Source organism: Plutella xylostella, chromosome 12 (genome assembly GCF_932276165.1).
Source record: "Plutella xylostella chromosome 12, ilPluXylo3.1, whole genome shotgun sequence".
NCBI lineage: Eukaryota > Metazoa > Arthropoda > Insecta > Lepidoptera > Plutellidae > Plutella > Plutella xylostella.
In genome coordinates, this window is record NC_063992.1 from 3974114 (window position 1) to 3998276 (window position 24163).

At 40.1% G+C, this 24163-nt stretch overlaps 2 protein-coding genes across 2 annotated transcripts; one reads left to right on the forward strand and one right to left on the reverse strand.

Moving 5' to 3' along the window:
- Positions 1-150: 150 nt before the first annotated feature.
- Positions 151-16606, forward strand: LOC105394986 (transport and Golgi organization protein 1). Its single transcript, XM_048624337.1, has 13 exons — positions 151-339; positions 415-2181; positions 2518-2717; positions 3014-3305; positions 6549-6745; positions 7135-7266; positions 7719-7867; positions 10777-10878; positions 11239-11453; positions 12051-12189; positions 12636-12797; positions 13454-13575; positions 15885-16606. Exons 1-13 carry the CDS (start codon positions 243-245, stop codon positions 15926-15928), a joined length of 3618 nt encoding a protein of 1205 aa, XP_048480294.1. The 5' UTR covers positions 151-242; the 3' UTR covers positions 15929-16606.
- A 114-nt stretch (positions 16607-16720) lies between these two features.
- LOC105382860 (xanthine dehydrogenase) lies at positions 16721-23905 on the reverse strand. Its single transcript, XM_038118938.2, has 8 exons — positions 23567-23905; positions 22008-22162; positions 19479-21654; positions 19096-19404; positions 18673-19010; positions 17760-18564; positions 17428-17595; positions 16721-16893 (listed from the first exon to the last, which is right to left on the reverse strand). Exons 1-8 carry the CDS (start codon positions 23639-23641, stop codon positions 16843-16845), a joined length of 4077 nt encoding a protein of 1358 aa, XP_037974866.2. The 5' UTR covers positions 23642-23905; the 3' UTR covers positions 16721-16842.
- Between the last annotated feature and the right edge of the window lie 258 nt (positions 23906-24163).

Sequence of the window (24163 nt, forward strand, 5' to 3'; positions counted from 1 at the left end):
CAGTAATGGTTCTATTCATCACAGTGACTTATTACTTTATACACTTATGAGTTATAATTTTTTTCAATTTTTTCTATTAAATCTAACTACATTTACCGACTTATGAAAATATATTCATAGCACAGTTTCACAAACATAAATTACATAAAATGGAACGATTCAATGAGCGATTTGACAGATGATGTGGCCTAACATCTTGTGAATTTTAGTTTATTTTAATTTGTAGTCTAAAACATGCCAAAATGATTGTATTTAGATTAATTTTATTTATGTTGTTTGTTTCCTTACATCACTGTCGATTACCGGACAAGGTATATTGTGTTAACGAAGAATGTAGCGGTAAGTCGGTGAAGCAGACACTTTAGTTTACAATGTCCTGTAACTTTCTCTTACAATGTCATGTTACTATTTCAGAACCCATATCCAGAGCGAAAACATTACTGAGCTACAACAGTGGCGACTCAGACCTAATATCATTCAAGGCAAATGCTGACGCGATAGTGCTAATGAAATCAGCTGGTGCAAACCCCGACCTATGGTACGCACGAATCAACGGTCAAGAGGGATTAGTGAACTCCAAGTTTCTTCGTGAAACCAAACTATTTGTGAAAGCCCCGCCGGTTATCAAGCCGTTTGAGGTTAAAGCTCAGCCGCTACCAGCTGTGCAGCCTGACAAAGTTCAGCAAGCCCATGAAGTGATTGATGGGACTACTATTTATACTACAGAGCCACCAACCACCGTTCCACAACAAGACAATCCACCTGAAGTGCCTCAGAGTGAAAGTACACCCTCCTTGCCTCCTGCTGCTGATGAAAATGAGGTCCAACAAGAAGTGGTAGCTCCAACTGTTTATAATGACAGTGCTCAACCATCTGTACCTATCCCTGCACCTGAAAATACTGCAAGTGAAACCATTGAGGTGTCCAATGTCCAAGAAAAACAAGATTCTATTGTAATAGACAATAACAAAAATATAGAAACTGTACCAATTGAGACTAAAGAACCCACTCCTGTTGTGAGTCCTCCTGTAGTGCCGGCTATTAAGCCACCAACTATTCCAGCTTCTGTACCTGAGCAGGAAATGCCTCAAGCTGAACTAAATATTGGATCAGAAAATATTGATAATATTATTAAGACTGAAGCTATTGATATAAATAATGCAATACAAAATGAGCCTGAGGCATCTATACTTCCAATAGCTCAGCCTTTATTAGCCAACCCTAGTGACAGTTCCATGTTATCTGATAATTTTGTTAATGTGCCCGAGAAGAGCAACTTCATTGAACCACCACCCACTCAGCCAGAAGCCACAGAAACTGAACAAAATACTTCAACAAACATATTAAATAACATGGAAACTATAACTGAAACTCAACCTGAGATTCCTGAAGCCCAAGTGCCTAATGAAATTTTGTTGAACACGGAGCAATCTAAGCCTATGTTGGCCCAAAATGAAGTGCCTATTCCACCTCAATTTGATGAAGTTCCCCAGAATGTATTCAGCAACCCTCCAGAGAATGTCAATGGAGAAGCTGCACATGAACCTATGCCAACCCAGCCTCCACAGAAAGTTGAAGAACCTACTATAGAGACTATTGAACCAGTGCAAAGTTATATTTATCCACCAATAGAAGAGACTATTCCTGAAACAATTCCAGAACAAACCACTGCTGCCCCCATAACAGACAGCCAATATAATTACATGCCGTCTGTAGCTGTCACAGAGGAACCAACTACAAGCAGCCCTAGTTACTACTCGGAGCCAATAACAGAAGAGAGTGTTACTACAGAAGCAATACCTCAGTATGATCCAACAGAATCAACCACTGAGGCTGCTGCTCAAGAGGATAGTTCCGAGGGATTCCTCTCTGGCATGTATTCAACTATTTCTGACATGTGGCCGTCCTCCACGGAATCTACACCCACTTCTGAAGGCTTGTACATCACTGAAACAACTACAGAATCAGTAGCAGATAGCAATGAGAAGCTAGAAAGTATTTTGGAAGAATTGACACCACCTCTACATCCAGGGCATATCTATCATTCCCAAGAAAATCATGAGAGTGAGCCAGCGGAGCCAGTAGAAGAAGAGGGAGGTTTTTCATTCCTGGGCTATTTCACATCTTTCTACTCCTCCCTGATGGGTTGGAGTGATGAAAAAGCTCTATTTGCATCACCAGGTAATGTTATCATTTATCTATTATTAGGAAATGTACTTTGAGAGTTACTTAAATCATCTGATTAGATGTAGATAATATTTTATCTGGTAATATTTACTGACTATATCAAAACAGTGGTGAACTACTGGTATATCTCAATTCTAGGTCATTGAGCTGAATAACTGAGCAGATCTAACTGATAACAAAACCTAAAGTTATATAGTACATGGATCTAAATAGTTATTAAATTTATTTGTCTCATTTGCCAACCTTAAACTGAGACAAAACACAGATACCTATTCAAACATTACACACTGTTAATATCACAAACAACATCAAACTTATCTTTCTCTTCAGGTGAGACTTGCTTCAAACATGAGTTCCCCGAAGACGGAAGCCAAGGCAAGAACAGTCGTCTCCTCATGTTCCTGCTGACCAGCGCTGGCTCCATGCTGCTGTTCACTCTCGGCTACTACTACATAGATGTTAAGAGGCAAGACGGCAAGTTTGTGGGAATGGTGAACTCATTGCAAAGGGACTTGCTTTGTTCCACAAAGGTTGGTGTCTCAGTTAGTTAGTATTAAGTTTTATAAAAGCTTAGATGTTTAGATTAATTGAGAGGAATATGTTTTATCTACTTGCAGTCAATTAGGTTTAGGAAAAATCTCATAAAATTAATAATAGCCATTTTGTATCAAATTAAATATTTATGGAAATATCTAGCCATCTCGCTTAGACTGGTTTCTCGCCAGCTAAAGTAGTATACAAATCATGTGAGAAAACTGTAGGTTCATAGGTGATGTCATATTTTCTGTATGCTTTTACTTAAGTATATTTGTTTTTTTAATTACAGGAGTGTGAGATCCTCAAAGAAGAGCTCACGACTACTAAAAGCAAGCTAGCCGGCATCGAGGACAGTTCCTTCGGCATGGACGACATGGTCAAGTCTTTGAAAGACGAAATCGAAGAGCTGATGGCTCAAAACGAAAGACTGAGGCATTCCTTAGACGATAACGAGAAACTACTGCGAGTCTCAGAGAATACTGCTGGGGAATTGCAGAATACATTAGGAGAAGTGGAGAATACATTGAGTGAGCTTTTAGCTGAAAGGGCTCAGTCGGAAGAGCATATTGCGGAGTTGAACCGTGAGTATTGAATTATTACGTCTCTGTGCACAGTACAATTCACGTTAGTTGGCCATTTAGTTGTACTATGTCACTATTTTCTAATGAGCGCTCCGAAGCTATCTTATCGATAATGGAACTTTACTATAGTGATAAAAGTGCAATTTATGGTCACATAGGCTCCGAAAGGGGTATCAAAACATTACTGGTAAACCAAAGTTCAACAATTAATCAGCCTTGAATCCTTTTCTGTAAGAGTGCATGGTAAGTATTATTGTAGAAATTAAGTAAAGATTATTCCTGTTTGCAAATGTAATTCATGTGTAAGCAAAGCACTCTATTGTATATTAAATTTTATTGTGCATGCATGCTAACTTTGTACAGCTGTAGTTAAACATGTATTTTGAGTCTTTACCAATAATTCTATTTACATACAACATGACCTTATACAGATTTACACAAGTGTTTTCCAATACTTACTAATTTGAGTTTGCAAAGTTACTTCCCAATTTTCTGAAGTAGTTTTGTATGGGTGTCATTTAAACGATCGCCAATTAAATCCGTTTTGAATTTGCTAAATAATAGGTTTGAAGGCAAAATAGTAGATTTGCCAGCAAATTTTTGCCCCCAAACAATTTTAAATCAATTCAACAATTAATCACTTAAAATTGCCGGGATTTATGATCAAGTGGCAAGTTAACATTTATGTATATATTTTAATAGGTATGTCCACATAACTCGATGTTATGTTTAATATTTAAATGAAACAAAAAATTAAGTTTAAATCATCAATATTCTTAATTAAAAACAACATAAACAACCTTCTTCTAATTGTAACTTAAACCTTAATCTTCTTCTAATCAAAAGCAATCTTATTGTAATTAAAACTTAAACTTCCTCTTTTCATCATCATCATCATCAGCCAATAATCATCCACTGGTGGAGATAGATCCGCTCCCAAGGAGTGCCACAACATTCGGTCCTCTGCCTTCCTCATCCAACCACTATCGGCTATCCGCCTAAGATCGTCAGTCCAGCGGGCAGGAGGGCGTCCCACGCTCCGTTTGCCTGTTCGTGGTCTCGACTCGAGAACTCGTCTACCCCAACGGTTATCGGTTCTTCGGCAGATATGACCAGCCCACTGCCTCTTCAGCTTGCATATTTTGACAGCTAAGTATGTCGGTAACCTTGGTCCTCTGACGGATAATCTCATTTCTGATACGATCCATCAGAGAAACTCCAAGCATAGCTCTCTCCATAGCACCGTCTCCGCTAATTTGTAAACTCATGTATTAAATTGCTAACGAATTATAATGTTTTAATAACTGGACCAATTCTTGAACGACTTATTCTGAACAGAATGACTAGTACTTTGGATGATAAGTTAATCCCTCAACAGGCTGGGTTTCGCCCTGGAAAATCGTGTACAGGCCAGGCGTTATCATTAACCCAGTATATAGAAGACGGTTACGAGGAAGGTAAAGTCACAGGGGTTGCTCTCGTGGACCTGTCGGCAGCATACGACACAGTCAGCCATCGCCGCTTGATCACAAAAATCTACAACCTGACTAAAGACTACCACCTTACTCGTGTCATAGAACAGATGCTGAGTAATCGTAGGTTTTACGTAACTCATCAGGGAAAGGACAGTAGATGGCGACGTCAAAAAAATGGGCTACCACAGGGTAGCGTTCTGGCCCCTCTTTTATTTAACATCTACACCAACGACCAGCCGATTATCTCAGGTATGAAGCATATACTGTTCGCAGATGACCTCGCATTGGCATGTCAGCGCAAGACATTCGAGAGTGTAGAGCAGGGGCTGACATCTGCACTGGCGGAGCTGTCTGCCTACTATGAGGCCAACCAATTGCGTCCTAACCCCAGCAAGACGAAGCTATGTGCTTTTCACCTGAAGAATCGCGAGGCGACGCGCCCACTTCACGTGCAATGGGAGAGTCAATGGCTCGAGAACTGCCCGAACCCTAAATACCTTGGCATTACCTTGGATCGATCCTTGACCTACAAAGCCCATTGCACCAACACAAAGATGAAAGTGGTCGCAAGAAACAACATTCTTCGTCGCCTGACCGGTAGAACTTGGGGGGCTCACCCGCATGTCCTACGAACCTCAGCCCTAGCCTTGAGTTACTCCGCGGCAGAATACGCATGCCCAGTATGGAACAATTCGGCTCACGCTGGGAAGGTGGACACCGCACTAAATGAGACCTGTCGGCTGGTTACAGGCTGCTTAAAACCAACTCCGACTGATAAACTATACCTGCTCGCTGGAATAGCACCGCCAGCGGTTCGCAGACAGGCCGCTGCGGCTCAAGAGCGCTGGAAACAACTGAATGACTTGCGCCATCCCTTGTATGGTCATGCTCCAGTGCAGCAGCGCCTTAAATCACGCAGAAGCTTCGTCACAACCGAACCGCTGACTAACGAGACAGCGCAGGAGTTCAGGTTGAGCCGCTGGAGAGCCGATACTTCCCACTTGCGTCAGTTTGTCCAGCCAGCCGAGGAGCTGCCTGCTGGAGGGGGTGAAGAGTGGTCTGTATGGAAAACACTAAACCGCCTCCGGGCTGGCGTTGCCCGGACGAAGGACAATTTGAGGCGATGGGATATGCTCCCAGCCAATGCCAGCACTCTATGCAGTTGCGGAAGCCTCCAGACTACGTCACATCTTTTAGAGTGTCCTAATGCCCCAAAGTGCAGTCAAGGAGACCTGATGAAGGCCAATGATCTCGCAATAAGAGTAGCAAAACACTGGAGGAAGTTAGCTTAGTGCATTCACACGATCGAAGAAGAAGACTGGACCAATCATAATGTAACTACTGCAATGCTGATAAAATATGAATTAAAAAGAAATCGCAAGATGCGACCTAGAGTCAATAAATTTGCTGGCAAATCTACTATTCTGCGGGCGCAGTTATTATTTGAGGAGCAAAAATAATATTCTGCATACAAAGTTTTTATTTATGTAATGAACTCAAATTTTTTGGCAATCCATCTATTATTTTAGATTTTTGTATTGATATTATTTGCTGATTCATACCAGAGGACACTTTTTATTTATTTGAGGACAAAAATATATTGTTGCGGTTGATCTATTAATTTGCTGATACAAGTTGATGACAAAAATAAACTTTGCTGGCAAGAAATATAGTTCCCGTTTTGTATAATGATGCAGGCACATTTTATTTTACATATATTACGTTTGTAAAAACGAATAATATTAACAATCTCTATTCTTATTTTCAGAGAAGCTTCAAGCTTTTGAGGAGGAGTTAATATCAGTGAGTCGCGACCGGGACTCCTTCCAGCTTAAATTCGTATCCGCCGAAGCTGCCTTAGACGATATGAAGAGACAAAAGACGGAGCTTGAAGAGTTAAATAATAAGTTTTCTGACGCGGCCAACACTATTGAGCTGCAGCGGCACGAAATATCGGCATTGAAGGTAAATTTAATTCAGGTTCTTGCTAAAATGGGAGTGTAGGGTGTGGCACTTACAGTTAAAAGTTTTATCAGTAAAAGTATCTGACTTACAGCCTGATTAACTTTACCTATGGAACCAAATTAAATTATAAAGGTGAAGGCTGGTTAAAAGCAAAGGAAGTTGAATGTTTGCGGTTGAATACTCGATTTCATTTACTAAAATGTATTTCGTATTCCGGTTCAGAAAAAGAACATCGTCATGTTTGTGTTCCTAATTTATCTTTTTTTAAGACATTGTTTTATACGTTGATTTATATACTTAATAAACGCCCTGACAGAACTCTTTACTATCTTGCACTTAAAACTAACAATCGCTTGGTAATAAAATTAAATGACTGTGTCTATTTACAGGATGCCCTGAAAGAGCTTCAAGCTGGCGGCTCGTCCAATGTTGATGTGTCGTCATTGATCGACCACACGGAAATAAAAGCGCAACTGGCCAAGGCGCTAGAGGAGAAGAACTCATTCGAATCTAAGTTTAAAGTGAGTAAAACTAAACCTGTAAATATAAGCCTAAGGACATAACGCCAGATCAACGCAAGACACATTTGGGTTTTGTGTAAAAGATATAAAATATAGTAAAAAGTGACACATGATCACACATCAACATTTAAACATAGGTTTCCTAACATAGGTTTCCTTTCTCACACCTGTCTTATGGTCCTCTATACAGTTCTTTTTTAATTCACGGGGATTATTATACACATAATATGTAGGAGCTCTACAAAGTATTTCAAATTTGGTATTCGAAAGACTAGCTGAGTTGCAGAAAGGAACTTTAAGCTCATATCGACCTTAAATATATTGTTTTCTTGACAGAATATACGGACTGAAACAGACAGACATTGATTTAATATCGACATTAGCTTAAAGTTCCGTTCTACAACTTGGCATTTGTGTACAAAATGCCAACTAAAACCCCCCTTCCTTTGCAGTCAGAGCTAGCGGAGCGCACCCGTCTAGCCGAGGAGTTGTCGGCCAACAGCGAAGCCCTAAGGGCGCGCGGGCAGCAGGCGGCCGAGGCCTGCACGCGGCTCGAGGTGCTCGAGAAGTACTTCCAGGAGAGGGAGGCTGAGCTTATGAAGTTAGTACACTAAGGGCGGATTCGGCCAACGTCGAGTAAATTTTACTCTCGAGTAAAGTACCAGTTACTCGCGAGTAAGCAGGATTTTGCATTCTACCAAACCTGAAACCAAGATAACTAGCTTATCCCAAGAATAAAATGTTATACCGCCAAAATTGACCGTGTAACGAGCTTATCCGAGAGTAATTTTGTAATGGCGGCACAACATCAGCTGATTAGAAAACCGTCATAATGACATATAAACACATCTGTCAAAACATAAACAAAAGTACGTTAAAAGGCAAAGTCTCAGAATAACAACAGCGAATAAAATATTTAAACATAAACAATTTCATACTTTTATAATCCATTCAAACTAAGTTGGCATGTCATTTCTATTGCATGCTTTGAAACGCAGCTATTTTTATTTTAGTTGCATTACAGTTTCGTTCCTCGTTCATTCAATTTAATCATGGTATAACTTGGTAGAATGCAAATGTACTTATCCTAGATATTTACTCGCGTATAATTTTAATTCCGGTATAGTTATTCTCGTGTAACGTGATGTTTGGACGAATCCACCCTAAGTACACTTAGGGCGGATTCGACCAACGTCGAGTAACTTTTTACTCGAGAGTAAACTACCAGTTACTCGCGAGTAAGCAGATTTTGCATTCTACCAAACCCGAAACCAAGATAAGTAGCTTATCCCAAGAATACAATGTTATACCGCCAAAATTGACCGTGTAACGAGCTTATCCGAGAGTAATTCTGTAATGGCGGCAGCACATCAGCTGATTAGAAAACCGTCATAATGACATATAAACACATCTGTCAAATCATAAACAAAAGTACGTTAAAAGGCAAATTCTCAGAATAACAACAGCGAATAAAATATTAAAACATAAACAATTTCCTACTATTATAATCCATTCAAACTAAGTTGGCATGTCATTTCTGTTGCATGCTTTGAAAACGCAGCTATTTTTATTTTAGTTGCAGTATAGTTTCGTTCCTCGTTCATTCAATTAATCATGGTATAACTTGGTAGAATGCAAATGTACTTATCCCAGATATTTACTCGCGTAAAAATTTTATTCCGGTATAGTTATTCTCGTGTAACGAGATGTTTGGACGAATCCACCCTTAGTACCGTAGATTATACAATACAAGAAGAAAGAAAGAATGAAAATATATTTATTTAGTACTACACAAATACACCACATACACAGAAAAATACAATACAATACAATCCTCTTTTTTTGCACCAAAAACAGAAAAAATACAAAAAAAGCTTAAAAATAAAAACAGTATAAAAAGGCGGCCTTATTGCTTATAGCAATGTCTACCAGACAACCTTTGGATGGAAGAGAGTTTAAAAGATTATAGATACACCATAGACGTAATACGTAGCACATAGATTCCAACGAGATACCAAGTTGTCTCAGATAGAAGAGATAGAAAACCATGCCTAGAAACTAATTCCGCCTCTATGGTAGCAACACAAATGAGCGCCATCTAGTGGGAGTTTCTTGAACTACGACATTAAAATCCCTCGTTCAGGAATCGCGGATGTAAGGCCCGGGTCTCCTATTACGCGCCGTAGGTCGCGTCCAGCGTCACGCCGTAGGCCGCGTCACGATGCTCACTACATGTACGCGCCAACGTTGGCGTGTGAGGGAGACCGCATCAGTACATTTCTATAGTGAGCATCGTGACGCGGCCTACGGCTTGACGCCGGAAGCGACCTGCGGCGTAAATAGGAGACCCAGGCCTAAGATCAAACATGCCTCTCGGCTGTATCGCTGGTAGCTTAGCCCAAGTGAAGTTAGTTCCATAGTGCCTACCAGAGTGACGAAGGGTTCATTCGTTTGTTGGGAATGCTGGTGTGAGCAAAAATATTAAAACTTAATTCAAAAGCCTTAGCCAATGCTTACACTATTGGTAGACCATGGCTGGCAAGCCCAGACCTGCCTAAGAGTTTGCCTTGCCAAGGACTGTAGTATGTACTTTCATAATAAACTCACGAGCAATAAAAAAGTTCCACCTGGGAACTTAGTCATTGCTCTCTTTCTTTCTTTATCTATGGTAACTAAGTTTGCAAAGTACTCAACTAATTTTATACAGTTATATCGATAAGGTTCATTCAATATAAAATATGCTATTCTAATAATTTAAGAAACATTTCAATAAAAATAAATGAAATATCTAGGTATAATACCAATACCACCAACACAAAATTTAAAAGCTAATACTAGATCCTTGAATTTAATTTTCATACTGACTTTATCTATATTGTTGTTTTAAACAAACACAAATGACACACTGACCTCTCAGTTCAAAGATTCCTTGCGATAACGAGCCGTATAGAGCTGAAAGAAAGACAAACACGTTATCGTTTTTTAACCGACTCAAAAAAGAGGACGTTATACGTTAAACCATTAGGTAATATTTTATGCATATCCTATCGGAGCATCGTCCGGTTGCCACCGTTAAGCCTAGAACCGCCAGAAATTTTAACTGTAGCACGAAGACTCAATACTCAATCTTTTATTGCATCCACTCCTCATTATTTACTGGATATTGTTTTAAAGGCCCGCATTTATGATACATTACATCTACTTCTTCGTCATATTTACCCGACTGCCGAAGGAGGAGGGTAATGTTTTTCGATTGTATGTTTGTATGTATGTTTGTCCGTTTCTTTGTTCCCTCCTGTAGCCTAAACGGCTTGATAGATTTTGATGTATGAGGTATCGTTAAAAGCGTATTAATTGCGCGATGGTTATGCCTGCGCCTGCGATACTTTCCATTAACACTGGGGCTTGTTTTCATCTTTTTAGCGTGCAGTCGGGTTTTTGTTTGTTTATAATTATATATTTTTTTATGTAATGTAATAACATGACTTATCGATAATGACATTGTTACAGAGAGCTATCGACGAAAGAAGCGTTATACCTGAGCAAGAAGGGAGAATCGGCGAGCACGGTCGAGAAGATAGAACTGCTGCAACAAGAGGTTCAGCGATTCAAGTGAGTTTCCATTTAGATATCATCCAGTGTATTACCACTAACTTTAAGTACTGACCTTCATATCACGTAACCCAATTACCTATTGCTTTCTAAGCTAATAAAGTCCATTCTACAGCAATATTCGTCTACTGCTACGCGTGTTATTACTTTTCTATAACACTGTCGCCAGCCTCCATAAAAAGTCAACTTCGGAAAAACTTCTACAACTTTATGCTTCATAATCTTAAAATCTACATAAACACAAAGGGCCTTACCATCAAAACTTCGATATAGTCATGTTAAACGCTGCCAACATGTCAAATTTTGATTTACAAGTTTTAATATTTTTTTTAGTAACACAAAAACCGTTTCCTTCCACAGAGAGAAATGCGACGCGCTAACCCTAGAGCTCGCCGAACAGGAATCCTCCCGGCGCACCACAGTGGCCGAACTCGAGTCCCGCGCCCATACTGCGTGGCTGGAAGCCAGGGCTGCCAAGAGACAGGCGGCGGCGGAGCAGGAGGCGAGCGCCGTGCTGCGGAGGAAACTGGGCGCTCTCACTGCCGCCGCCGAGGGGCCCGCGTCGCCGCAACATAGTACGTCATTATAAGTTCATCATCGTCATCACGAGCCATTACGTCGACTCTGCTGGGGCACGGGTCTCCTTTCATGAAGCATGGGTTTTAGTGGACCCAACACATGCAAGCTGTGCTGAGAGTGTGGTCGGGTAACTCGACCCGGACGTCGGATGTTTTCAAGCCGCTCGAAGGCTCCTGACCGGGCTTGCCGACTACTGCCGAAACAGCAACCGAGACCCACGGCTTAACGAGCCGTCCGAAGCACGGATTTAGAAGTTATTTTGGCCAATTAGGGGTGAGGCCAGAGGAGCGTAATTTTGTGAGTTGTGAGTCGCGTATTCCGGCAGAAATACGTGCGCGGGGACGAGGGGAGTGAGTAATTTCCACGCCCCCCTCGTCCCCGAATACGCGACTTACAACTCACAAAATTACGCTCGTCTGGCCTCACCCTATAGTGTAATTTGTGCAACTGCCTCTATAGCGACTGCAGTCTAAAGTTAGGTAAAAAATATCGGCCCCATTCCGAACTTATCTTACCTGAGACCTCTTGTTTACACTACTAACCGCTGCTCCGTTCAGACGTGGTCATAACTCACAATACCTTAACCTCCACAGGAATATCATCCCCGCTAGAAGCGACAGAGGGCGCGATCCCGCCGCTGCCGCTCGCGTTCCTACCGCCGCCGCTGCTGCCGCCGCCGCCGCTGCCGCGCCCGCCGCCGCTCGGCCGCCTGCCCTCACCGCATCCGCCGAGGTAAGATAAATATATTTGAAATTAAATAAAATTTTGAGCCTTGAATAAGTGTCTTGTACGCCATTAGATCTCTCCCTCTCATTCGAGATTTCTTTTAACAAGTAGTAGTAGTACAACTTTAATGTACATAAAATACTTAAATAGCATTTAATACTTAAAATCTATAATACAATAAGGGCGGCCTTATCGCTAAAAGCGATCTCTTCCAGGCAGTTACAGTGTTGCCTCATATTTTTGGTCTGCTTTAACACACCTTTTCGGTTTCTGATTGAACGTTCTGTATTCTTCCTTGGGTTATGTTGAAATGGAGGAAATACATTTTTTACCTATCTATCACGTCAGGGTCACCAATATGCCACAATGTTCTGGGCAATAGTAGGTGAATGAGAGAAAGTGTAATAGACGTAGAGGCCAGTGGTGTTAACCCTACTTCTCCCACTCCACAGATACGGCGACCGTCGCTACTCGCCCGACAGTCGCTACTCTCCTGAGACACGCTACTCGCCCGAGTCGCGCTACTCGCCTGGCCGCTACTCGCCAGGGACCGTGCGGTACTCGCCTGATAGTCGCTACTCGCCTGATAGACGGCGGCGGCTTTCTAGGGAAAGGTAAGCGTAGTAAGCTAACCTAGCCAAGAAGTTACGACGACTGCCGCCAGATGGCGGTAAAGCGAAATATGTAGAACTCAATAAATTACATACCATGCAGTCCTACATCGCGGTAAGAATAACAGTCGCAGCTACAGTCGTCAAAATATAATAGGCCCGTCCGGACAGCTAAACAAATTTGCTATTTACTCTTGATTTACTCGATGAAATACATAATCTGGCTTATTATTTAACGGTCGAAAGGAAAAAGAACTATTGAAGCACCAAAAGTTACTTATTGTTTAGATTTTTAATGATTTAGATTTGACACCAGCTGTCATCCCATACATTTTGGAGCTGTCCAAACGGGTCTTTTATATTTTGACGACTGTAGCTCCTGTACATTCCAAACGCTGATCGTTAGGCAACTGCGCCACTAAGCACACCACACCACACAGCTGGATCTGAGAATCTATCCTTTACCAATCGGCATGCGTTAGTTTAAAAGTAATGAAGTAAACATAGCAATAAGTCGTCGACACAGGCCCCTCCTACCGTAGGCCACACTTAGACCACAATATATCTATCTCACTCTAAAACGAATATCTTGAACGCATCACAAACACCTTCACTTGCCAAAAATGTGAACGCATCGTTAACTCCGCCTCCCCCCGCAGATACAGCAAAGATGGCGGGCGCGGTTCGCGGCACAACGGGCCTGTGATGGACACCGAGACGGAGGCCTACTCCGACAGCCCCACGCGGTCGCCGCGGCGGAGACGCTACTCCAGACATTCAGGTGAGAATATTAATTGAAGGGCCAAATTCTAAAAGTCATTATGTCCAATTACACTGTTATTAGTAATCTTACGGAATTCTGACAGTTATCAATTTTAGACAAATCAGAGATCACAAACCTTTTTGGGCTGGGCACTTTTTCAATACGAGTCTGGACATCTGAGACTATAATATATATATTTTTTTTAGTCCCTGTATCCATTTTATTAAGTGCGGCGCTCCAAATTAAAAGGGGATTTACCTACGGTGAGAAATAATTACCGTACCTACCTAAATATATTACAAACAGTGAAAAATACAATTAAAGATAATCTCAATTATCTTATATAATTATCGCTGTCGTAGAAAATATATCTAAAAACAACTAGTAATTATTTTTGAAACGGTAGCCGCGCCGATGTCAGGGCGATGTTGCGTTCGTATTTGAATAGAGGTAAAAAAAAGAGATGTCGCTCTATAAAATTGTATTGTGTGCACTGACTGGCTTGCGTGTCGTCACAGCAAACTGTGAGTCTAAAATGTGCGGTGGTGGTACCAAATTAGCGATACAGGTGAAATTGTGTCAGCGACTCATCGCTGGGAGTAAGACAGCAGAACACGTTTACCCCATCGGTCATCGGTTCTTCGACAGATGTGACCAGCCCATTGCCACTTAAGCTTACTAACTCGGTGAGCTATGTCGGTGACTTTAGTTCTCTGTCAGATTACTTCGTTCCGGATGCGATCTTTCAAGCATAGCTCCAAGCATAGCTCTTTCCATAGCTCGCTGAGTGACCTTCAGTTTGTGAACCAGTCCCACTGTAAGTGTCCACGTTTTAGCCCCATAGGTCATAACCGGTAGGACACACTGATCAAAGACTTTCGTCTTGAGACTTTGTGGTATGGGCGACGAGAAGACCACTGCGGTGTTGGTGGGTTCACATATGATCACAGATGTTTTCCTTCTCCCTAAGAGCGATGGTATACATTGTACTTAAATTCAAAGAACTCATTGTTACCTACATGTCAGCGCCGAGATTCGAACCCGCATCTCTTGCTTGAGAAGCGGGCGCTTACCCGACTGAGCCAGTTGGACTCGCGCAGTGAGTGTTCCGTACAAGTATACTTAATTACCTGAGGTAGTTTTCCTTTTAATTTCATCATAATTATGTACATCTATACGAAATATCAGCTTGATATCTTTACCCGTTTCCGAGAAAAAAGGTGGTGACAACAAAGTGTGATCTTATAAGGGTTCCTTTTTTTCCTTTTGAGGTACGGAACCCTCAAAAAGAATAGTGACAATCGGATCAATCGTTTCGGAGATATGCGTGGACAAACATACATACCAACAAGCATATAAACGTACATAGGTACATAAACATTTATAAAATTTTGAATATTTGTTTATTAGCCCTAATACTCGTATATTGTCATATGTCAATATGGTGCAGTTCCAATAATCTTACATACATACCAAACATATTATATGTACTTACCGAATAGACAATCTTTTTTTGAAATTGATTAAAAAGGTTTATCATCCCTGAATTTAGTAGGAAGTGATGCCATGCTAAAGAATAAAATAAAGCAATTAAAATTAATTCGATACATGGGTCGTGAGTCGTGATCCTACTTCATATTATAAATGCGAAAGTTTGTAAGTGTATATGTGTATGTATGTATGTATGTGTGTATGTTTGTTATTTCTTCACGTCAAAACGGCTGAACCGATTTTAATGAAATTTGGAATGAAGTTAGCTGACACCCTGGATTAACACATATGTTACTTTTTCATAATTTTTCATTTTTTCGGTAAAGAACTTTTTTAGTAGCATCACTTATAAAATGTCAGAATTCTTTCCAATTAAAAATCAGAGAGTAGGGACTTTTATGACACGTCTGTCATTAATTAAATATGGAAATTTTATATTAGATGACACTTGACACTTACAATGAAACAGGGGTGTTAATGATCTAACAGACATATTTTGTGAAACTTTGGCCTTGGAATTTGAACCTTCATGTTTTTTCTGCGGTACTAGTGATTAGGAGCACATAGTATACTATGCTATGTGGCCAAATGAATATTGCATTGCAGCCTAGCACATCTCATCATAGATTATCAATCAATAAATTTATTTTCAGATTATTAAATCCATACAATGTGTTAGTAACAATGTGTCCTTAGCCTATGTTAGTAAACAATATAGTCACAAAAAAATAATAATAATAATATATAAAGTAAAATAATGCCATGTATGCCGTTCACAAAATTAATACCAATGGAAACTCATTCATATGTGTTGTTGACTTAACTTTTAATTTCAGGGCCTAGTTCCGGTTCCGGTTGTTCGTCAGAGTCAGATAAGTAATAAATAACTTACAATACGCAATCCAATATTTGTATTAGTATATGTATTTATTGTATAATGTAAAAAACAAACCGAACACCATGTATAATAAACGCAATTGACTATTTATAAGCAACCCGGAAATAACTGTGAAAATTCTTCCTTATGTTGATCAATTAATATTTTTTACATATTATATGATATGATTATAAATAAAATACTTTATCGTATTAGGTTTTGGCTATTATGCTAATTAGGATATTGTAATTGGAAATGCCACACTTTTATATAAAATATGCATTTAGCATTTTGTAAATTGTGTAGGTGGGTATGTTATATTTTCTTTGGAAGGCACCAAAGATTTATTTTTTCTATCTGTACCTGATGATACCTATCTTCGCTAAATTCACTTTCAAACCGTTTATGATGTTCCTATTCCTACACTAAAATGCCATTCGTTTTTTTCGTAATCTAGTTAATTACCTCTTGAATAGGATACTTACTTATTATGAAATACTTAACTATTAATTCTATCATTCTATCGTTACCGAATTTTTATTGGACATTTTTTTGAGTATCACAACTTACAAATGCCTGTTATTCCAAATGATGAGCAATTTAACTTATTGAAATAATTGTTTCGTTAGTCATTAATGTATAATATTAGATATGATTTTTAAATAAATGATTTTATTTAAATACGCCTTTTCTGATTTATCCCAACATTCGACCCAATATGATTCGAATAAGATTGACATTTAGTTTACATATAAGTACATCAAATTTAAGCTAAAGATGAATAAAACTGCCATAAAACCAAAATATATTCTTATGTAGTTTATTTACATAATAATAATATAAAAAATAACAATATCAGTGTAAAACAGAGTGAGTATATAAAATTATATATAATTCTAGTAGTTATAATAACACATCTAAGGCACAATGTTCCACGGCACAAAGGTACCCGGCTCATGTTTCGGCAACTGAAAAAGAAGAGAGGAAAATATATGATAATCCAGCAAAATTTGCTTCATGAAAAGGTTATGTAAGTTTAATCAAGTGTTAAACCGATATTTTTACTAACTAAGGATAAAAATCATAAACAATATAAATTGATGAACACGAACAAGCAGGGTAAGTACAATAAGAATGTTTTTTTTTAAATAATTATGTTATTTGGTTCAAAACCGCATTCCTATATAAAACGTCCACAGTCGATTGACCCATGAACTGGTGAGCCCACATCATCATTGTGACGCCCAACATACTTTTCGTCCACAAACTACGTACGTACGACTGAGACTTTCTTTAGACGAAATATTATATGAGCTAACATTGGTTAACCAACGTTGGAGAAACCGCATCATCCCCACCCCATCTTCTTCTTCTTCCTTGCCTTATCCTTATTTAGGGTCGGCTTTGTTGGTCATGTCACGCCATTTTACCTTATCCTCTGTCATATCCTCATTCACTCCACATCCCCACCCCATATAAAACATAATCAAAATAAACCTTACCTTCTTAGTGATATCATCCTCACACGCCATGCGTATCCTGGCGGCGGTGGCTGGCGCCTCTAGCTGGAAGTCCAGTGGCACCCCGGCGTCGGCGCGCGCCGCCCTGATGGCCTCCACGATGGCGAAGTATGCTGATGACGCCAGGAATAGGGGTGGCTCGCCTACCGCCTGTTGGATAGAGGTAAAAGGAATTGTTATATGCCAAAATGTATTGTAAATTGTGTAGAAATGAGCTCCTGTCACAGCCTATATGTCTGTGGCTCCTGTTTATTTATATTTAGCTTATGGTAAAGAAAAGCTTTCGAGTTAATGTTAATGGATAAAATATTCACCTTTGAAGAGTAAACAGCTCTTGGATTGGGTGCCCCCTTTAGTAAAGACACATTAAACTCCTGAGGTATGTCACCGAATCCAGGTATTTTGTAGGCGCCAGGCCCTCGCGAATACAAGGTACCAGTTGGAGAGTATATCAGCTCTTCAATGGTGAACAAGCCGTATCCTTGCATGAAGCCTCCTTCGATCTGCCCAATGTCGATAGCTGGGTTCAAACTCTCTCCCAAATCCATCACAATGTCGGTTCGTAGGACTTGGTGGTCTCCGCTCAGGCAATCGATCTCAACTTCGGTACAAGCCGCTCCATACGTGAAGTAATTGAAGGGCTTTCCGGTGTTCTCTTTGAAATTGTAACCGATATCAGGAGTAGCATGGAACCCTGTCGCACTCAGGCTCACTCTGTCGAAGAAGGCAGCATTGACCCAGTCCTCCCATTTACCTTCTGGGTTCTTTTCCTTGTATGGTTGTAATCGAGCGACAACCTTTTCACAAGCTTGCAGAACCGCCATGCCGTTCAAATCTGAGCCAGCGCTGGCAGCGGTTGCTGAGGTATTCGGAACCTTATCGGTGGAGGTCTCACTGATATGGATCTTGGAAATGTCGATTCCCAGCACTCTTGAAGCCACTTGGGCCATTTTCGTGTGCAGTCCTTGTCCCATTTCAGTGCCTCCGTGGGAGAGCAAGACGGATCCGTCGAGGTAGACGATGAGTAAAGCACCGGCTTGGTTCAAGAACTTCTCGGTGAAAGCTATTCCAAACTTAGTCGGGACAATAGCTATGCCGCGCTTGCGCCACCTGTGTTGCCTGAAAGATAGAAAATATTATACGTTAGTAGTGGCTGGTATGTATCGCTGCATGTTTTTATATGATCGGCAAAGTACATAATAATATGTATTAAATAAGCTCACTTACTTGTTAAAGTTTTCTACTTCCAATTTCCTCGCAGCCATATTGCCTTTCTGAACACACTCATTCCAACATCTTTGCAGGGTGCAGTACACCAACTCCTGGCCGTAATGTGTGGTCAAATTCTCTTTGTACAGGTTCATGTAGCTTATTTCCTCTGGAGATTTTCCCAATTTGTGGGCGATATGACGCGCCATAACTTCAGCTCCGAACATTCCTTGGGGTCCACCAAAGCCGCGGAAAGCAGTGTTGGATGGCAAGTTGGTTTTGCAGACGTAAGCCGTAACTTCTACGTTGGGAATGTAGTATGCATTCTCGAAATGGAACATAGCTCTTTCCACCACCTGAAAAATATTTTACATACATTTAAAATGATCACCAGCTATAAAACGAACTTATTTTACATCTCAAGAAACTAAAATTACTTACAGGTCCAGACAAATCGAACGAATATCCTCCGTTGTTGTAAATAGTCACTTTAGCGCCAACCATTTTGCCCTCCTTTGTTACGACTGCTTTGTACTTGATGAGGAACGGATGTCTTGTCCCTGTCATCACCATATCTTCGTCTCTGTCCAGCATGCATCGGACTGGCTTACCCAATCTGTGAGCCGCTAGAGCAGCGGGCAAGGCGACAAGCAAACCACGGGATTCTTTTCCTCCGAATCCACCTCCCATGCGCTTTACACGAGCAACTATGCGGTTCATCGGTACATGTAATACATGACTTGCAAGTTTCTGGAATCGATAAAAATACATTAAATATACCTTTAATAGACTGAAGTTTAAACTAAATTTTGTAAAATACTTACAGCGATTTCAGTTGGATGTTGGCTCGAACAGAAGATTTCTAATTCATTGTCTTCACCCTTCGGGATGGCAAATGCCGCATGTGTTTCTAGGTAAAAGTGTTCTTGGCCACCCATTCGACATTCGCCTTCAACAATCACATTGTTCTTATCTTCGAAAGCTGCGTTCACATCACCTCTTTTAATTGATTTCGGGTATTGGGGATAATATGACTCCAATTTAATGGCATCTTCTATCGTGATAATTACCGGCTGTAACTCTTCGTATTCTACTTTTACTTTTCTAGCTGCTGCTTGAGCCGTCGCTTGGTCTTTGGCTACTATGACGCCTATTGTTTGTCCTTGACTGGTTACTTTTTCAGATGCAAACAATTCCTCATCGTGGAATATAGCACCGATCATGTTCTGTTCAGCAGTGACATCCTTAGCGGAGAAGAATGCTACAACATCTGGATCTGCCAGTGCCTTTGAGGCATCAACAGATAAAATTTTGGCGTGAGCTTTTGTGCTTGTCACAAATGCTAAATATAATTCACCTTCAGCTGTCGGCATGTCATCACAGTAGATAGCCTCACCAGTGGCTTGTTTGTACGCTGACATATGCTGGACAGGCCTTCCAACTGCATCGCTCTTGACCTGCTGGTCACCGATGAGTGAGAAGTATTGAGAGCTTTTCGGCATGACTCCGTGAAATTGGTCTGCACCGCTCAAGTGACACGGTTTTATCATGTCCTTGTGAATATAGTCCGCTGACATTTCTTTGGCAATTACTAAATAGCCCTTCAAAAATAGACTCATGGTCAGAGCCTGTCGGAACAGTACGTTGCCTCCCGGCACTGATGGAGGGAGTGGCAACTCTTCCAATAATGCAGCATTAGCCACTTCAAGCATTTCTTCATTCCACTTTTGACCCTTCAGCGAGTTCCCTGTTTTTGTTGCAATTTTTGTAACCGGAGCCATTCCACCGTATGCTATATTAATATTCTTGATAACGTTCGAATTATCTTCGAATTCAACATTTATCGCTGCTGTTACTATGGAGATATCGTCTTCTCTCCGTTTTGCCTGTTTAAAGGCTTTTACATACTGGAATTTCGTCGTAAACGGAATTTCAATCGAAAGCAAAATCTCGTCGGGCTTGACCACATTCTTTCTGTACCCAGTAAAGAATGTTTCGTCCATCTGCACTGAACGATGGCCTCCTTTTTCACTCAAGAGATTAAGTTTCACTTTCAGCGACATTAAAATCGGGTTCAAATCAGATATCGGACTACCAGTCATAATATTTCCTCCAATTCCTGCAACATTTCTTATCTGTTTTCCAGCGAACCAGTTCAACATATCTACAATTGTTTTTAAAGTTCTAGTTTTGTACTTAGGTAGTATATCTATTTGTTTCCTAAATTCATTATCCATCTCTGAGAGTGTTACTGACGCTCCAACAGTAAATCCATTCTTCGTTTCCGTTATGTTGTTTAGTTCTGGGATACTGTTAGGCATTATTATTACAGGATACACGCAGTGTTTGAATTTTACTTCAACTCCTACTTCTGTATTTCCGACCACAATTTTAGCATCTGGGTGCTGCGTTTTGAGTTTTAAAAGTGTTTTCAATTCAGTTGGTCTATACCAGGTGACTTTTTTTCCCCTGTAAATGAGCTCTTGATCATCATACATAGATGAAAGCTTCAGCTCTGGTGGAAAGATTGGCTCTTGACTGGCGTCATACGGCAAGAAGGATGATTTGTCAAAAATGTATTGAGTTTCACTGTCATCTGTTTCATGGTTCTTTTTGTTCTTGCAGCAATCTTTTCCCATTGCGCAGACTCCTTTTCCATTCTGAACATTAGAATCATTGGATACTCTTCTGTTTTCCCAGTCTTCAATGAAAGTTTTGTATCCCTCGATGATGGCTCGATATCCTGTGCACCTGCAGAGGTTGCCTTGGAAGGCGACTTCCATGTCTTCGAATTTTATACTGTCTGAGCTTCGCAGTAGGGTGTACATGGACATGACGATACCAGGGGTGCAGAAGCCGCACTGGGATCCGTGTGCTTTGGCTATTCTCTCTTGTACCGGGTGTAGCTTCGACTTGGTGGACCCTATTCCTTCCACGGTGGTGACGGCGAGGCCGTGCATAGAGCAGACTGGGGCTAGACAGGCGTTGACTGCTAGATGACTGATTGTGTCATTAAGGTAATCATTGAGAAGAACAACGTACCTATTAGAATCTAGTTAGACAGTGTAATTATGAATATTGTAACTATATTATTTTTTAATGATTTACTACTCCACTACCACTAACTCTGCTTTCCGTATAGGAATACGAGGACTATAACCGTTATACGTCCATATCCTTTATACTTACAATACCTACCTACATAATATAAGGTTATTGGTCTTGTATTTTTAACTTAAAAATGTCGTGCCAACTTTAAAACTGGCTGGACACATGACTTCAGAAACATTTCCTTCAAAGGTTGCAATATCTGTTACAACTTTTTTACATCTAATTAATATTTAAAAGGATACACGACTTTGCTCTCTCTCCGGTTGTACTTAGAGATCATGACAGTGCAGGCTCCACAGCCGCCCTCAGCACAGCCCAGCTTGGTGCCGGTGAGCCGCAGCTTCTTCCTCAGGTACCAGAGCAGGGTCCATTCTGGGTCCGGGTTAGGCTCGACCACCTGAAATGGTTATGTGTGGTGTGTGGTAAATTCTGGTGTTATTTAGCAGACTAGGTACGTTTGTCTGTTCATGCGTAGGTATATAGGATAAAAAAAAAAAAAAAAAAACACGCACTCACGCCTTGTACTAATGTACTCCCTTGCGGGGTAGGCAGAGGTGCATTGCTGCACCCACTTTAGGATAACTTGTGAAATTTATCCCATACAAATATTAATAGGATTGGTCGTATTTACCTGGCTATTTTATGTTTTCATAATCCATAATCATTAATTCAGTTAAAAATAAATGTTTGCTACATAGGCTAAATATAGCATTAAGTCCCCCTTTTGTACACTTATATTTCATATTTGTGCAATAAAGTATCAAATAAATATATAACTCTCATATTCATAGAGAAAACATAAATGCTCATATTTGTATCCAATCCATAGAAGTAAGTAAGCATATAACAACGCGGATTATACATAGGTAGATATACTATGTAGTATGTACGTACTTATACTAATTGTTGCCTCTTTATGCCTATTATTATGATAACTAGATATTATTATCCATATAATACTTTTAATGTTACCATCAGAAACATAGGGTCAACATTTATCAGGGCAGCGTTGACTCGCAGACTTTTGACGCGAGTTGTTAATAATAATGATGCAACAATCAGCACTTGTGAATTTATTTCAGATCAACAATAAAATTACAAATGAATGGAAGCACTTATGTAGGTACCTACCTATGGTTGACATGACATAGGCGCGTCTATGGAAGGGATTACCTAAATAGGTAGGTACTGCTGTACCTAGTTGTTTACTCCTATCTATTTCTATATGATCTCATGATGTGATCGTTTAGGTACTGAATAATAATTAAGCAGGTATAGGTGCACATGCACCTACTTCTTATTGTCATTCAAAGTTTAAGAGATAATCAGAAGTGATAATGATAATAATAATTCCTAAACTACAGTGCACAGTGACTTTAAATGCTAGCGCTCTTTCCTCTAACAATGGTTTTATTTCAGTACGCATCTATCTGACTCGATTCTAATTGAGTACCTACCAGTAGTACATTTTCGGGTAAAGAAACCTCACCCCCTCTCGGAGTCACAATGCAACATGAAAGCAGTCAGATTTCTTTGCACCCGACTGTACTACTTAAATAAATCCATTATTTTTAGTCCTCAGAACAATGACGATAGAGTCACGGATCTTAAATTATGAGTAATTAACCCGTGAATTCAAGTTCAGCTAGGTATCTAGTTAACAACAGATACCTAGTTATGTTGGTAAGACCTTCAAATTAAGTTACCGACTAACAAAACGCACGCAGTGAACTAGAAAAAGTTCTAAGCTCTAATAAGTTATCATTATCATCGTCAAAACTTTATTTTGAAAATAGCTTACCTTCTTTCCATTGACATAGAACACGAGCTCTGTACCGACACCGCCTTTCGCATCATCAGCATTCTGCAGACCCATAGTTCAACACACTCACACACGTGTCTAAAAAAACAAACAGTTAAACCAGTTGATACAAAACTAAATACGACTACACTGCACGGATGAACGGGTCGGACTAAATTGCTCGGTTATTTCATTTAGCGATCGTTCTCTGCGCCCGCGCAACATCTGACTTGGGACTTCAATTATCTAGCGTCTTTATCAATTTATTATCATCACTGTTGTTGCTTTCAACGTAATACCCACTCATACCTAATTGCCTTTGTAATCTTTAACTCATATTTGTAACGCGTATACAAATATTCAAAGGTCCACGTTCTTATGTAAGAAAGTAAGAATGAACTAAACTAAATAACAAAAAAGAATGTTTGATCAAGCTTCGAGTCTGGTCTGACTGGAACTTGCATCAATTAAGTTTTAATTTATGGGTTATGTAACTAACCAGTTTCTATTTGCTATCCTTATCAGTGCTGGCATTGACTGTTGACATGATTTGAGTGTCGTCTTTCTCTGTTGTTTCATAAACACATTTTTTCGATA

Bases quoted from the DNA above. Each gene is read 5' to 3' on its own strand.
- LOC105394986 (XM_048624337.1), top strand. From the start codon at position 243: ATGATTGTATTTAGATTAATTTTATTTATGTTGTTTGTTTCCTTACAT. The intron at 2,718-3,013 runs GTTGGTGTCTCA...TTTTAATTACAG, and splicing joins ACTTGCTTTGTTCCACAAAG to GAGTGTGAGATCCTCAAAGA. The intron at 6,746-7,134 runs GTAAATTTAATT...GTCTATTTACAG, and splicing joins ACGAAATATCGGCATTGAAG to GATGCCCTGAAAGAGCTTCA.
- LOC105382860 (XM_038118938.2), bottom strand. From the start codon at position 23,641: ATGGGTCTGCAGAATGCTGATGATGCGAAAGGCGGTGTCGGTACAGAG. The intron at 21,655-22,007 runs GTATCCTTTTAA...TGACACAATCAG, and splicing joins CGGAGAGAGAGCAAAGTCGT to TCATCTAGCAGTCAACGCCT. The intron at 17,596-17,759 runs GTGAATATTTTA...TCTATCCAACAG, and splicing joins GAGCTGTTTACTCTTCAAAG to GCGGTAGGCGAGCCACCCCT.